General features: G+C 45.9%; 1 protein-coding gene across 2 annotated transcripts in view; it reads left to right on the forward strand.

The window, feature by feature from the left end:
- Window positions 1-16,487, forward strand: part of PAPPA (pappalysin 1) — a 178,281-nt gene that overhangs the window by 129,872 nt on the left and 31,922 nt on the right. For both annotated transcript variants that reach the window (XM_031059238.1, XM_005423806.2), the window contains exons 14-16: window positions 6,358-6,529; window positions 12,968-13,151; window positions 15,781-15,991. In XM_031059238.1, the coding sequence (XP_030915098.1) occupies window positions 6,358-6,529; window positions 12,968-13,151; window positions 15,781-15,991 (567 nt within the window). The remainder of the gene's footprint in view (window positions 1-6,357; window positions 6,530-12,967; window positions 13,152-15,780; window positions 15,992-16,487) is intronic.

Below are 16,487 nucleotides of genomic sequence, written 5' to 3' on the forward strand. Positions count from 1 at the left end.
TTGTCACTGGGTAGGAAACATCAGCTGTGGGTCACCCATCCCTGGCAAAGCAGTTTGTGGGAAGTGCTGCTTTTCCTTGATGGCACTTCCCTGCCATGGTCACCAGACCTGTCCCTTCCACCACCCCTGCTGGTGCCACTGCTCCTCTCCTGCAAACTGCAGGCAGGAAAGCCCAATTCACCCAACCCAGCTGTCAGAGCTGTGCGTTTCAGGAGTTTCCATCTTCCTAATCCACCATTAACTCCGTGTTCATACTGCAGACAGGTCCCCCCTGGCTGCCCACAGCTCTCCAGCCTTCTTGCCTCACATTGCCACCACCTTGTGCTTTCTAATGAGTGTAGCAAAAAGATTTTCCTTTGCTTTCTCTGGTTAAACCTTGGCACAGCCTCACTGCTACGGCTTCAAAATTGCTTCTGCAGGGGAGGTTTTGGGTTTTCCTCCCTCTGTAAGTGTGCATATCTGGGTGTTTGACACTGTAGACCAAGACCCACCCCTGGCCACCACACCATCACCTGCTCTGGCCCCTGTGGAGAGGTTCCCTTGGAGCTGCACCCTTTGCTGCCCCAAACAAGCCCCAGGGATTCGTTGCCCACTCCAGCTCTTCTCTTTGTCTTGTTCTCGCCTGCTGTCAGCTTCCCCAACAAGAAATGATGAAGATAAATCTTCAGCAGCAGAACAAATGCAATGGCTCTTTACAACTCTGGTTATTTTTTTTTTTTTTTCCTTTTCATAAGGAGGAAAAAAGGGTTTCCTCATCTCTTTTTGTTGTGAATTAATGCAGCTTTCTCTTTCCCGGTTCGGCCGCCTTTCCCCTGCCCTGCATTCTGTCATTAAGCACAATCTCTGTCAGCTTGCTGCGGGTGAAATTAATGAATTTCTCACAGAACTGTTAATCATAGAAGCTTTGGTCCGTGACATGTGTTATAATTCAATGGGTTTTTAACCTTCGCCCCGTTTTGGTAATTGGCAAACGGCATCATTTGGCTTTTATTAAAGTGGAAGGCAATGCATTTTCTTTGTTTGCCTGGACAGACTGTGGCAGGGAGACCTGTGGGGCTGCTGACGCCCAGGGACATGGTCCCACTTCCAAGCTGGCAGGGTGATGGGGCTTTGAGAGCTTTATCAGTTCAATATGGACCCCCCTGGCAGGAGCAGCTCACACCACAGGGTGCAGGCAGGCTGGAGGCAGAGCCCAACCCAAGGAGAATTTGCCCTGCCAGTGAGGGGGACGTGCTGGCTCGTGCCTCTCCTTTCTCTTGAGTTTACCTTGGGCTGGAGCAAGGGTTTTCTGTAAACCTCTGGGTTTTGCTTCATTTTGACCCTTTCAGTTTGAAATAGGGTTTTGCTGGGATTGCTGTCAGAGGCAAACCCAGCAGTACTGAGGAGACATCACTGAAAGGACCATAAGTGATACCATTCGTGTTGTCACTCTCATGAATCAGGTTTGAAGGCAAACACCTTTTTCAGAAAGGGCTTGATCCTTCTTCCAGTCAGCACAGGTTCACCAGTCCCCATCCAACCCCATGGATTTGGGCAGATATTCAAGATTTTGTGTTAATACAAGGAGGCAATGTGCTTTAGCTGAAGACTGAAGAAGACAAAGTCATTGCCACCTTTTCAATTTTGTTGGGGTTTTTTTTGGGCTTTTTTTTTTTTTTTATTTCTGCAACAAGAAATATGGCCAGCAGCCTCTGCATATATGTAGAGAGAGAGAATCTGCTCTTGCCTTTAGAGTAACCTCTAGAGAGGAGAACACAAACCCACTGTAAGGATAAATATGTTAGAAAAACGCTCAGGATGCTACATGTATGTGAGTTGTGTGGATGGTGGCATAGGACAAAACCAAATTGCACTTCAGATCTGCAGCCCAGGCTGGTCCAGAATGTGGAAAGGGGAGTTTTTTTGCTCTGTCCAAGAGATAATGTTGTAACCCTTCTCCTAAAAATTGCCCACCATGAGCTTTTAGGCTCACCTGAGCTTAGATACGTGTCAGAACCATCACGAAGGAAACAAATAATTAAGGCACCATGTTAAGATGAGTTCTTGGAAAAGTGCTTGACCTCGGGGTTAGGAAAAGAAAGTTTGGCTGCTGCAAGCTTTTCAAAAGAGGAAGTCCTGGATTGTTTTTATGTGAGGAAGGAAGCTCCACTTAATTGTTATAATTTTCTATAAACATGTTAAAATACAAATGTTTCGAGGATTGTGTCACTAAAGCTCCAATTTAGCAAAGCCCTGAGCTATTTGCTCACATCCCCCTGTAGTCAAATCTATCAGTGGGACTTAACTGTGCTTTTGAAGTTAAGCACATATTTAAGTGCCTTGCTGAACTGGGGCCAGTATTGGCACAGAGAAATACAGATTTCGAGCCTAATGAGCTCGTTTAGATTTGGGATGGGCAGAATGGATTTGAGTCAAGTAAGAACTGGCTCAGAACTTCAGCCTACATGTGGAAGCTAACTCAGTCCAGGGCTTTTTGCATGATTGAAACAGCCTTCCTTGATCTGTTTTGAACATGCAATGGAATGTGTGCAAGAAATCCTCTGCTCCTTGCACTCACCTCAGTGTGAAGCTGTTGTTTTAGGAAACTGTACACTGCCAGGGCAAGAAGAGGACCAAGTGAATCCTGAAGGGGACCTAGTAAAATAAACACTTGTCAGGGAATGTCCCAGGCACCAACACTCATTCAAGTAAATCCTCAGCATGGTCCTTGGGTCCTTTGTGTAGCTTTGCTCTAAACTGCTTTGTACTTTGGTAAGGATTTTTGGGGGTTAGGATAGACCAGGGATGATTTGAAATTGGCAGTTTTCTTGAAGTCACATGATTTTGACTGCAAGAAAATGGGATAAACTGTCCTATATCAGGAGTCAACATGAGTTAAAGCTGAAGCAATTTCATTCTCAGATGCCATTATATTGTTTCTTTCCTGAGGAATGCACATTTTCTGGAACATGTGATGATTGACCACCGCTAAATGGCAGTACCCATGCAAGAGCTTCTGTAATCCACAAATGGATGTGATGGATTCTTTGTTTAAACTTCCTACTTGGAGATATTAATTTCTCCTTCCTAATTCTGCATTTGCAGAGCTCAATTCAGGATCATGACTTCAAAATTCATTGGGATTTATGGCTGACAGTAGCTGATACCAAATTGGAACCAGTAGCTAGAGAACCAGAAATATTTAAATTAGAAACATTTGGTGGCAGTAGTTGTTTTTCTACAAAAAGTGAATGGTTGTATTGTTTGTCACTGAAGTCATTCATATAGAGTTACAGACAGAGAGAGCTGCCCAGATGATCTGCTAACCAAGGCATAATCTGGAGCCTGGAGGGGGTGGCTAAAAATGTTCCCTGGCCATTTCAGAAGACCACAAGGGGACTTGTAAACAGAAAGAAGAACATCACAATAAGTGTTTCTTAATGCCTTTGTCTGTGGCGTTTCAGTTCTGTAGGACTTCTAAGCCCAGGCTTGCTCATCTGGTGTCCCGATCTGAACTCCAGAAACCAGATTATTTTTCTCCTTTACATTGATGGAAATGAAAAGCGATGCCACTGGCTGCGGTGACGTTGCTTCAGATTTCCCTCTGTGCAAATTACAAGGGTTTTCTTGGGCTCATCCTTCCCTCTGAAGCCATTCAAGTCTGAATTCAGTGCTCCACTAATTCACATAAGTATTAGATTAAATAAGTCTGCTTTTTTTTTTTATTATTTTTCCAAATTTGAAGAAGGCTTTCAGATTCTGGGGCAGTTTTGCAATGGGCAGTCGAGGTTTGCAGTATGTGCTTCTGAGAGTGGCTTGGCAATAGTGCTCTTTTTTTCTCCCCCCAGTGAGTCAACTTCCTCAGCACTGCAGCCCTGGCACAGGAGACACTCGTGCTGCTGCCTCACCATCTGAGAAATGGCAGGGAGCAAAGTGAGAGTTGGCTCTCATGGGCCAGTCTAACTGGGATGTGTAGCAGGGAGGGTTCCACAAAGCATCATCCCATCATTTACACTCTTACTCAACATCCAGCATCAGATGTTATCACTGATGTCAGCTGAGGACTTACTCAAACAGCAGGACCATGAGGTTGGTAGGGTTAGGAAGAGGTTGGTAAGGTCCTGCTCTGCTTGAGGACCTGCAGGGTGTGAGGCTGGTGGTGTGTAAGGAGTGTGTAAAGCCTGTGGTTCACACCCCTGGGTGATCTGGGTTGGGCATTTGCCAGGCAATAGCACCTGGCTGTTCTCCTCACCTTGTTTCTCAGGTGGTGGCCACCTGGGATGTGCTGCTCACTTGTCCTGCTGCCGCTCCATCCACAGCCTTGTTGATCCTTACAGAGTGAAATCCACGGCAGTTTAAATCTGTACCTCAGGGTGTGAGATGCAGTGACTGGAAAATGTGTGAAGTCCTTGGTTAGTGGGTGGGGATCCTGCTGGAAGCAGGATCACCCTGGATAGGCCAGCTCTGGCAGAGGATCATCCATCCTGCAGAAGTGATGAGCATCACAGCTGCGCTGATAGCCAGGGGTCTGTTACATACAAGGGTATGGAGTTGACCATCACAGAGGTGGAATTCTCCTTCCTCAGCTCTGTCAGCAGCAATGCTTTGTGCACCATGAGGAAATAAAATATTTCTGAATGTAGAAATTGTTTATAGCTCATCACACTCCAGGGAAGGGCCAACACTGAACAAGCAACCTTAAATTACAAGCAGTGGGCACTTCCCATATAGCACTAGTCAGGGACAGAGCAATGAGTTGTGCAGGTACATAAATAGTGTCATTTAATCTGATCTAGAGCTCAGTAGAGACATGTGCAGATGTGCTTCTCTATCAGTAACATGGGGATAACAATACCAGCCCAGGTGTCTCGCAGGGGTGTCACAAAAATTAATTAGATAATGTCTGCACAGTGCTTTGAACACAGCAAAACACCACGTACATGCTAAGTCAGGATTTACTAAGCTGAACAGGGCTTAGTGTCTGTTAACCCTTTTTTCTAATAAACAGGAATAACTGCTTGTAATCTATTTCAAAATATGTATATTGATACATTGCTTTCCCTTCTTTCTATAATTTTCTCTTTCAGGTTTCTTCCCTAAACAAGGAGGTGGTGAAATAAGTTAACGTTTTCCCTCCCCAGAACTAATTTAACTGTATTAAAATTAAATTAATTTTTCGTTTAATTAGAGAAATATCACCTTGTAGGGGTTCTTATCCCAGAAATTTTGTCTCTATTCCAGAAACACTTTGCACATAGAATCATGGAATGGTTGTGTTGAAGGGACTTTTAAAGGTCATCTGCAGTAAACAGACACATCTTTAGATCTGACTGCTCAGAGCCCTGACCAACCTGGCCATGAATTTTTCCAGAGATGGAGCATCTCTGGGCAACCTGTGTCAGTGTTTTACCAGCCTCATTGCAAAAATATTTCTTCCCTCTCTCTAGGCTAAATCTCCCCTCATGCTTTAAGATCTTCAACATTTTCATTGATGTTTTGTTGAGGGACTACCCCATACTCCCATTTGAAGTTGTGCTAGAATGACTCAGGTCATCAGAGATGGGAAAGATTTTGTGTCAATCAGACATCTCTGTGTATATAAAAATTAAACAAAAATCTCTTTTTGCAAGTTGTGCTAAATGTTACAATAATTACCTAGAGGGAGAACAGACAGTTTCCATGGGGGAAAGATTTTATGGATGGCAGGAGAGCAACTGGAGAGATCTGAAATGACAGCATGCTGCTGAGCTTGATAAGAGCTTATCAACACAGCTACACAGTTGATGTTTGGTGTTCCTCGTGAAGTGGAATAAAATGAATGTGATGATTTCAATCGAGCTTCTCCAAGATAAGAGTGTCTATCACAGAAACCCCCCCCCACATGTGCCCACTTATCACTGCCAATATCAGCACTCATGGATTCAGCAGATTTAAAATTGGCTGGGGCATGAGGACTGCTCTTGGAGGGAGTGTTTTTACAGGAGAGAGGGATGGATGGATGGATGGATGGATGGATGGATGGATGGATGGACGGACGGACGGACGGACGGACGGACGGATGGATGGATGGATGGATGGAGAAATGGACATTAATACAGAAGTAGGGAGGTCGTAGTGCAGTGGAATATTGCAGAACAGAAGATACTTCTGCAGAATTGGCAGGCTCTTCCCTTTTGCTACAAACCCTTTAATTCGCTGTCTTTGTCACTGCTGTGCCCACTGCCTCTGTCCATCAGGACACACACCAAGAGGCTGTGGAGCCCTTTCCTGAGCTGGGCTCAGAACTCTCTGACCAAAATCTGTCAGCCAGTCACTGCTCACGTGGAATGGATTGAAACAACCAAATAACAACACCACCACTCCTTGTCTCCCTCCCAGCTGTGTCCACTACTCCTGTGAAGCCACCGACTGCCAGCGGCTGGAGATCGAGAACGCGCTGCTGAACTGCACCGGCGGCAGCGGCTGGGACAGCGGCGCCCAGTGCAACGTCAGCTGCAGGCCTGGCTACATCCTGCACATCCACAGGGATGATGATCTCGTCAAGAGCCAGGTTTGTCCCGCCGGGGCATTTATTTTATGATGCACAAGACCAGGATGAGCAAACAGCTGTGGAGAAATTGAGGAATAACTCAGAGTAGACGCTAAAATCTCAGTCCAGCCTTGGGAGAAGGTCTTGTCCAAATGGTTGTCGTCAGAACAGGAGACCTTTGACTCAGTAGGAAGAGTTTCTGGCAATGAGCGAAGCTCAGATGTTCCCCAATTTAGAAATTTTCACAAAATGTTTGTGTTCAGTCCTTGTTTGATCTCACTGGCTCTACTCAGCCGTTTGGTTTGGTTGAGTAGAGGGAGTAGAGGGGTTGGTGTTTGGGGAGTAGGGTACTTGTGTTTTTGCACAACCAACTTCTGGGTAAAATACCTAATTTTTAGTCCTCAGCTTGAGGCTAACAACCTATTAACTCCTTTGCAGTATTTCAGTCCATCTGCTCCCAACCACACCCTGACATGTACAGCATGGAGGGCACAGAAGAAACACCCAAACCTTTTTGCTTCCAGACAAATCACCAAAAACCTCCCTCAGCAGGGCAGGAAATGCTCCCCATCCTCAATAATCCATTCCTATAAAAGCAGTACATCTTCGTGCGGTGAGGGAGATATTGAGGAAAACTAGCAATTTGTTTAAACATCAAAAAAAAAAGCAAGTGCTTTGTGCTGGGGGAGGTGGATAAGGTGCATGTGCAGCATGGCCCTGGGAGCAGGATGCTGGGGACAGGGGGATGCAGGGCTGACACCCCACTTTGTGCCTTCATCTCTAACATTGCCACATCCTCTGAGTGAGACATGGTGGGGGGTTTCCCCCATCAGCACCTTCTCTTCCTGGTTGTGGGGGCAGCACTCACATCTGGGGCAGCCTCACATCTGGGCCAGGAGCTGGGGCAGCCACACTCAGCAGCCTGTCTGTACTTGTGAAATACTGTGTTCTTCATAAGCTCACAGAGGGGGGAGACAGAGTGGAGGGGAATGAGTCAAGCCTTTCAACTCAATTACAAAACAAATACAGGACCCCACGAGCTTGGGGCCTCTTCCATCCTAATTGGCATCAGCACCAGAACCCCAGCTCCAGCTGAGCATTTTCACAGAACAGAAAACCAGTTCTCAAAACGAGCCTGAGTGGCTGGACCAGGAAATTGTTGGAAGGGATCTGTACATGGGGTACATGAAGCACACAGGGATCACAAACCAAATAAAACAGCCTGAGCGTGCTTCACCAGCCCTGTGTTATTGAAATGCAAGCATTACCTTTTGGGGAGGCTCAGCCAGCTGGGCATGGTTTTGCTGGGAGAAGTTTGGTTTCAGAGCCTTGATCAGACTCATATGACAGGAGCAGAGGATTTTAGCACCCCTCACTAATGTGATTCACTGTCTATTACAACACGCTTCCTCTCACCCTGCTCTGCTATTGCACTTCGTTGTCTTTTCCACCAATAAAACCCCCTGAGGCCAGTGGCTTTGTTTTGCTCAGTGCTGTGCATTCACTGTTCAAATCAGGGAAGGAGTGGAGCATCTTAAAGATACCCATGACCAGCGAAGCACATTAAACACGTGCTTTTAACGTTTTGTCAGTGTGCTTCAGAGATCCTCTGGAAAGGAACAGACAGATTCTTTCACTATCATCTTGTTTTATTTCTTGGTGTCGGGTGCTTCAAAACAGAACTTGTGGAACATGTAGGCAAGAAATGAATTATCTGAGGAAGTCCAGAATCCATGGTCTGGATTTCTCATATCAAAAGGCATTGTGCTTCTTCCCTATTTGCTTCCCAGCTTCAGTTCCTCTTCCAGTCACAAGCATTTGGGGGTGAGAAAGGGCACATGGGTGGTTGTCAATGGCCAGAGGGACTGCCTGTCATGGCTTGCACGAAGCTGTTCCTTGTTTCATTTTTGTCATTTAATCGGTTATTTAACTTGTTTGACTAATTGGAGGGTATAGAGACACACTTTTTCTCATTTAACTGTCAGTGTGTGGGGCTGCCTGAGGAAAAGGAGGAAGGAAGCAGCTTTGCACATGTTGATGTTTCACACTCTTGGGTAAGAAGGAGGCTGGGCTGAAGTGCCATGTCTCAAAGAGCAGACTGACCATCAGTGGCCCACGACCATGGCATGCTGGTGAAGGTGATCCACAGACCAGTGGAAACACCTTTGTTTGGCATCTAAACCATATTTGTCTTCCTTTTTCATTGAAAGACAGAAAAAAAGGGCAAAGATAGCGACAAAAAGTGACATTTTCAAAAGCACCTCGGTGATGTAGGGGCACAAGTCACATTTCAAATCAATCTTTTACATCTGAAGGATCTTTGAAAAATTTTCTTAACAGTTTCTGCGCTTTCTAGACTCTGTGTCTTCTGAAGCCACCATTTTAATCAGTTTTAGGGCAAAAAATTCATTCATTCCTTCTCTGAGAAACTCCCATTCCCAAATTCTGTTAAAACCCTGTAAAATCACCAAACCCTAAAATTCGTCAGCACTCTATGCAGCAGAAACTCTTTGCTGCTTGAAAAGAAAAAGAAAGCTGAGCTGTTTACAGACTCTTGGGCTCTCCCTCATCCTCATTTAGGGACTTCAACAACAACAACAACAAAGGGGTTTGCATAGTGATGGAGCAAAATCCTTCATGTATCTTTCTCACAAAGAAGATCTTGGGGATGTTTTCATTCTCCCTCCCTGATTTCTTCCCACCCCCTCCCTTGACAACTCCATCGCTCTTTCTAGTCTTCTTCCTCTTTTCCCCCTTTGTCTTTCAGTGCTTCCCTCCCCCTTGTCCTTCACTGAAAGCCCTGCTCATTCAGTGACTTGTTGTCATCTCTCCTTGAAGCTACCACCACTGCTGCTCTGGTCAAGAGGTGTTATTTAAAACCCAGCAGCTCCCTAATGTTGTGCAAAGGCATCATCAATCATGCCAGGAAAAGAAAGCACGGCTCATGTGGGTTCAATTAGAGGCACAGTAGTGGGCAGAAGTGGAAGAATACTTAGAGGGGAGGGCACAGCTGTTCATTTTTAAGGAGAGGAAACTTCACACGTGAAGCATCGCTTGAAGAAGGGGCTGGCTGGGATCTTGGGCAGCAGGAAGGAGACATGGATTCTCCCAGGCTGTTAAAAGTCCCGAGAAACAAATCTTTCTGGCACCAGATTTGTTTAAGTTTGCATCCTCTTCACTGCATCTTTGGAGGCCCCTTTTGTCTCCCCCCTCTTTCCTCCTTGCCCACCCTCCCTCCTTGCTCAAGCCTCTTTTGGAAGGCAGGACATGAAGGGAAGCAGTTGCTGTGATGCCAGTCAAAGCAGCACAAAGTGCCCAAAGTGACAGCTAATAAACCAGATGAGAAAGCCAAGTGCTTCATGTGGGCTGCTGTGAGCTGGGTGACCTTGTCAGATCAGACAGGCGAAACAGGCACGTGCCTGCTCAGCTCCGGGTGGGAGAGCTGCACAGGCAGATGCTGCCACTAAGACCCAGCACCAGAGCCAAAGGGCTGAGTCTATCAGAAATACCTCCAGGGTGTGGCATGGAGCTGGGCAGGGACAGGATCCTGCTCAGCAGCCAGGGGTGCTGTCCCTGGGCGCTGCAGGTATCCCACCCTCAGGTGTGATGCTGAAAGTCAAAAGCTGGTGGGTGCCATCAGCAATAATTTCTGTGGTAGGCTTGTCCTCTGTGCTTCCAATCAGAGCCACTGGTCTTTGTCTCCATTGCAGGGAATGCTCTCTGCTGTGTCCTGCTGCAGAATTGCATGTGCTTCAAGTGATGACATGATAGACATGCTCTAAAACGTGCCATTATTATGTCTGACCTTGAAAACCTCAGCTTCCATCATGCCAGACATGGAACAAATTACTGGGAAAAGCTGAGTGGCCAGGGTCTTACCTCCAAGGGCACAGCTTCTCTGCTGGGGAATGGCCTTCCCAGTGTGCCAGGAGAGGAAAATCCATGGGGGTCTGAGGGGACTCTCACAGATTAGGTTAGGGGCTTTGTGGGGAAAGTACCACAGGGCAAAACCCAGCGATGAAAACGTGTAGGCACTAATTATTAACATTTTGATATCAAGGTCTAGAACAGGGGCACAGACAAAGGACAGTGAGAGTGGGGCTGTGGAGAGGGATCCTTCCCAAAGAGAGGGGATCCCCGGTCTGTGGCACATCCAGCAGGCTCTGCTGCTCTCTGCTAACAAAGGCCACAGGCTGCAGCTGAAATACTTTCACACGTGGTAGCTTGGGCAAGACAATCCTTTTGTAAGGTGTGACTGTCATGCACAGATATTGCTTCTGTTTGAATTTTTGTGTTATATTCTGGTTTCTGTTTCTTTGGTGCTCCACAGAGGTATATCTGATGTGCAACCCTGTCGTTAGAGAAACTTCCTCGTGCACCACACTGTGTTTCAGCAGTTCTAGTCGGAGCACTAATTTATTCCTAAACTAGATCACAGCAACACCAATAACTTAATTCCTGGAGCTGAATCTCTTCTTGATACAGCTTCTCTCTGCTCATTATGGATCCAGTATCCAACATGAAACTATGCAAGACCTTTGTCTTTTCCATAATATTTGGATAGCCCCTGACATCATTAGCTTGAGTTTATTGACATCAATAGCTTGGGTTTATGTTTTAAGTTCCAGCAGCCACGTTGCTGCTGTGTTATTTGATAATAGCATCTGTTAAAGGGAAATGGATGGATGGCTTTGCTGGATGCTGGAGCAGCTGGAATGCTGATGGTTTGCAAGATGTGGGAATATTCTGTATTATCCCTTCTCCTGTGGCCATCACCCTGCAACACCCTGGAATCTTCAGGACATCAACTGCCTACAGTTTATCTACACTTTTTAATGGTACAGATATTCTGATAAGCAACAAAGGAGAATTAACAGCCACTGGGGAGTGAAATTATTGAGAATGTGAAAACACAGTATCACTTCACCTGATGGCTGTGAGTATCCCAGAATGTGCCACTCGGAGTTTGTAGAAAAGACATTTTTTTCCATCAGCAGTGCTCCCTGTTTAAATAAACTCCACGGTCTAGAAAAGGGGTTTTGTGCCCACTTGGGAAGTGTCCAGTTTCCCAGCTCAGGGACTGCTTTTTCCATTCTGAATGCAACCATATATCAAAGGGAGACAGGTCTGAACTTCTGTTGAAACCATTAGGGTGTTTTTGCAAAAAGGGAATCCAGGTCCCTTTGATGTGTGCTAGAAAAATTCCCTTTCCTTTTATAAACCCAGATCAATGGCCGGCGGTGCAAATCTCCTGTGAGCATACCAGCCCTGAATAAAATATTCCCTGGAGGCAGAGGAGTGCTGCTGTATGGCTTGGTCAGATTCCTCGCCAGCATCTTCCCCTTCTCATGTTTGGGTTTCTCACATTTCTTAACCTCTGTCCCTCTCTTTATTCTGGTGTGAAGGGAAGAGTTAGATTCTTCTAGCTTTTAATAATTTTCCATTTTTAATTAGAAAGTGGATATGTTGTTTACTCAGTTCTCTCTGCCGACATCTGTTTGTCCTTCAGTCACTCAGTAAATTCATCTTAGCTTTAGATGGGTGGCTTCTTTACTTTCCCCCTATTTTTCTTCTTTGCCCCTAGCACTGCAGGATTCCAGTGTGCTGCGCAGTTTGGGTTATTCTTCAGATCCACAGAAGTTTAGTTTCTGTGTAGCTGTGATTGTAGAGTGACTTTGGGGAAGTCAGAGCGCAGGCACTGACTCTGTGTACATCCTCTCAAGTTCCAGGTGCCAGTTATGGGCAGGACACTCTGGACACTCATGGTAAATTCCTCCTGAGAGAGGTCTGTCCCTCAGGCATTCGTGTCCATGGTGTCAGGACAGCAGGGCCCTGGTTCTGTGTGGAGCCTTGGGGCACTCTGCCAGAGAAGCCACAGCAGCAGCTGTCAGTGTCTGCACACAATGCTGATGTGGCCCCAGGCACTTCCCCTGAGATCCCCATCCAAGGGTGACTGGCATCTCTCGGGAGAGCCTCAGATGAGAGTCCCAAATGGCTTCATGTCAGCTTGGCTTTTACTTCAAACCCAAAAACAAGTTTGACTACTCGGAAGCACAGGGGGATCCCCTTGGAGTGGCTTTGTCACCGCAGAGGTGACAGGGATGGGGGACAGCTGTCAGCTCCAAACAGCTCAGGCTTGTGCTCCTTTCTGATGGCAGGGCAGAGCAGCAGGTTCCCTCCTTGTCTCAGGAGGCCAGACAAGAGTTTGGATTATTTGTAGAGCTGCACTCTTTCTATGGAAGTGCTTTGGTGTCCCACCCCAGAGGTGACAGAAAATCCTTTCTCTGACTGTTCCTTATGAGCCTTGGTGGGTTTGGTAGCTGCTGTCTAAATGATGATGGTAGGGACCAGACATGGCTGTGCTTAACTTGTGAGCCAAAATTATGGCTGTTAGGCTTGAAATGGTTTTGATCTCTCCCTTGCTGGCTGTGGTGGCTGTAGCCGTGTGTCTTTTTCCAGACGGATTCCAGCGTCACCATGACGTGCATGGATGGGAAGTGGAACAAGCAGGTGACATGTGAGCCCGTGGACTGTGGTGTCCCAGACCAGTACCATGTCTACCCAGCCACCTTCAACTGCAGCGAGGGGACCACCTTTGGCAAGAAATGCTCCTTCACGTGCCGGCCTCCTGCTCTTCTGAAAGGTATTGGGGGATGTCTGTGCAGTGACCTGAGGCTCAGCTAACACAGACTGCTCTCAGGAATACATGTTGCTCTTGCTGTTGGTTTAGAGTTATTCATGATATTTTAAGTAGGAAGAATTATGGGACTCTATGGAGGGTTTATTTATATTAGAAGTTAAGTTCCTTTGCATCTCTCTATTACCTTGCTTTGACCTTTCCTTGATCATGGCTGGCCAGGCAGTAATGACAGGGAATATTGTTTCCATACAACCAAAACATGGAAAAGTCATGGGGATAAATCAGATTGAACTCTCTCATCTTCTTTCCTATGCTTTGTGTATTTCCACTGTCTGTCTCCCTTCTATGCCTCCTCCATGTATTTGGAAAGCCAAGAGAAGACTGAAAAGCCCCATGTCCAAATGATACAGACCACCATCACTGTTTTTTCTAATTCAACATCACCCTTCTCCTTTTTTTTCCACACTCATTTTGTTCTACTCTGATTTTCTTGTCCTCTTCTTGTTTGGCACTCATTACATTTTCCTTTTTTCTCTTATTTTTTCCCCTAGAAATTACACAGCTTGACACCCTCTGTCCTCTCTTCCTCGATCTTCTTCCCTCCTGCTTTTCTGCTAACATCCCCATCCTCTTCTCATCACCATCAACTCTTCTGCTCACTGGCACATTTCCCTTTTTGATCTGGTCCTCAGGAAACAAGAAAATTGTTAATTTGAAGGAACTTGTCCATCTTGTAAATAAACTTAACTGCTGTTGTCAACTCAGGTACAAACACTGTATAATTATTTTTTTTGTACCCATGGTATCTCCTTCTCTGCTGGGATTCATTGCAAACCCCAGAAAAGAAGACATGGGAAGTATTCTTCATTACAGGGAAAGGCTATGTTGATTTCTTCATATATAACCAAATTGCTTAATTATTTTTAATTCTGATGGGAGATAACCAAAAACAGACAACACACAGTTAAAGGAATGGCTACTCAAAGGACAGTTAAGAGAAAATTAAAACTACTTTTTAGCAAAAACCTCCCTCTTTCTGTTTATACACTCACAGGGCTATCTTCAACAAAAGGTGTTATTTCATTTTAGGTGCTTTAAATATTTTTGAGCGGGCGGTGAAAATAATTATAGTCATCATGACCAACAAGAGCTGATGACTCAGGCAGGGGTTAGCTGGAGGGATGACAACCAACCCCAGATCAGGGGCTGCAGCTCTGGTGTGTAGCATCACTTCACTTTTGTCCAGAAACACTGAGCTGTGAGGTAAAGGCTCCGTTTGGTGTAGAGCCATCACTGATGACTAATAAATGTTGCCACTAAGCTTCTGGAGAACAGCGTTGGAATGACTCATGCCTAATTCAATCACTGACGTCATGACAGCCACTGTTGGTAATGTCACAGCTTATCGCTTTGCAGTGGCAAGTATGATATCACCACGGCTGGGCTGGGAGCTGCTGCATGAGTCAGAGCAGAGGAACATGCTGGTGCTCCAGAAAAGAGCGCCCTTCTGCACAAAATGCCTCTGCAATCATCTGCAGTTGGGGAGGGGAGAGAGAAATCCGGGGCTGATTTAATGTGGCTTCTCTTATCTTTGAGGCCAGGGCAGGAGGGCTCCTCCACATACCTTCCTGAGCCCTCCAGAGCCTTTTGTTTTCTTCTTCTTTGAATTCCAGCCTCATGCCCCAGCTCTCTTCCTCCCCTTGCAGAGAGATGGCATTGCTCTGGGGTTAGCAGTTTGTCGGTATTATTTTGGATAACTCCGAAGTTGGCTCACTGTTGAAAATATGCCTTGTGGGTTGAGAAGAGTTCCTGCAGCAATGCTCAGGGATTTCAATGGAATATTAGGGATTTTTGAAGGGTTAGTGGCTCATAGCTGTGCTTTGTTTCTTAGGAAAAGCTTATTCCTTTTCAACATATGGTATAAAATAACAAAGAATGTAAAATACACTGAGACTGGGCTACTTTTAGCTTAACCTTCTGAAGTCAAGTAGGTCATAGCAGAGGCAAATAGATCTATTGTACCTTTTACCTTTGAGGTGTTGGCCAAGAAAGCTTCCTGAGGAAAATGAGTCTCTAATGAGTATTATGAATCATATTTATCACAGTAGTCCCCAAGGACTGAGAGTCCCCAGCTGAGAATGGCTCCTCATTGTGTTGGAGTAGTGACTCTAATACTAACAGATGCTGCTCCAAAAGGTTCCAAATTGAAATAAAAGGGACAGATTCAGGGAAAAGATATAACACAGAAGCAGAGTGAAGAATGTGATGGCACCAAACCCTCTGTTAAAGCCATGGCTTTGGAGAGGAGGGGGTTGGTGCATGAAACAAGCTTCCTTTCAGAGAGGAACAAAATAAGGAAGAGAAATACAAAAGATGACAAAGCCCGTGTGGCTTCCCCTATGCTATAGCATTTCCTGAAATAAGCACTGCCTGCCTGTCACCTGAAAGCAGAGTCCTAAATGATTTAATGACATCATCTAGAGCGAGAGAACACACAGGACATATGAATGTTCAGTGCAGCTGAATTTGTCAAATCGGCTGAGGGGGCTTTTGATATCTTATGGGTGTAACAACATTGCAAAAGAATATAGTCCTGCTGAACGTCGTTAACTTTGCTCACTGTTCTTCTCAGGAAACAACAGCAACTTGACCTGCATGGAGGATGGGCTGTGGTCCTTTCCTGAGGCCCTGTGTGAGCTGATGTGTCGAGCACCCTCCATCGTCCCCAACGCGGATCTCCAGACCTCGCGCTGCCGAGAAGACAAGCACAAAGTGGGCTCGTTCTGCAAGTACAAATGCAAACCAGGTTACCACGTCCCTGGATCCTCCAGAAAATCAAGAAAGTACGTGAAAGACTAAAGCTATGCCATCAGCCTGGTTCAGAAAGCCATGAGTTACAATGATTTTGGGAAGGGGTTGTTTGTCGCAGGCTCCGTGTGCCGTAGGGAATAGCATGGAGCAATTCCTTCATGCAGATAGCTGTGCAGTGTCAGTTTAGGCAGCCAGCTCACTTAGGCTTCTTTAAAAATCCTGACCAGTGCTCAAAAAACAGACTTTACCTTAGAAATACCCCTTTGATATGCAGCCTGGGGAGTCCCCTTTGAAACCCTGCAGAAAAGGGTTAGTGCTGTTGTATACTTCTGACTCTGCACAAACCCACTTCAAACCAACCACAGCCCACAGGCCTGGGAAGCTGAGTTCTTGGGAGATGTGTCCAAGGCCAAAAGAGGAGTTTAGGCTGGGCAGCTCAGTGTTGGTTTTTCAAATAATTGTTATTTTTGCTCAGAGACCTTATGACGCAGATTCACAACTTGTTCCCCGAGTGTTAAAAGCTCGAGC

The sequence above is a fragment of the Geospiza fortis genome, unplaced genomic scaffold (assembly GCF_000277835.1).
Source record: "Geospiza fortis unplaced genomic scaffold, GeoFor_1.0 scaffold85, whole genome shotgun sequence".
In the NCBI taxonomy this organism is placed as follows: domain Eukaryota; kingdom Metazoa; phylum Chordata; class Aves; order Passeriformes; family Thraupidae; genus Geospiza; species Geospiza fortis.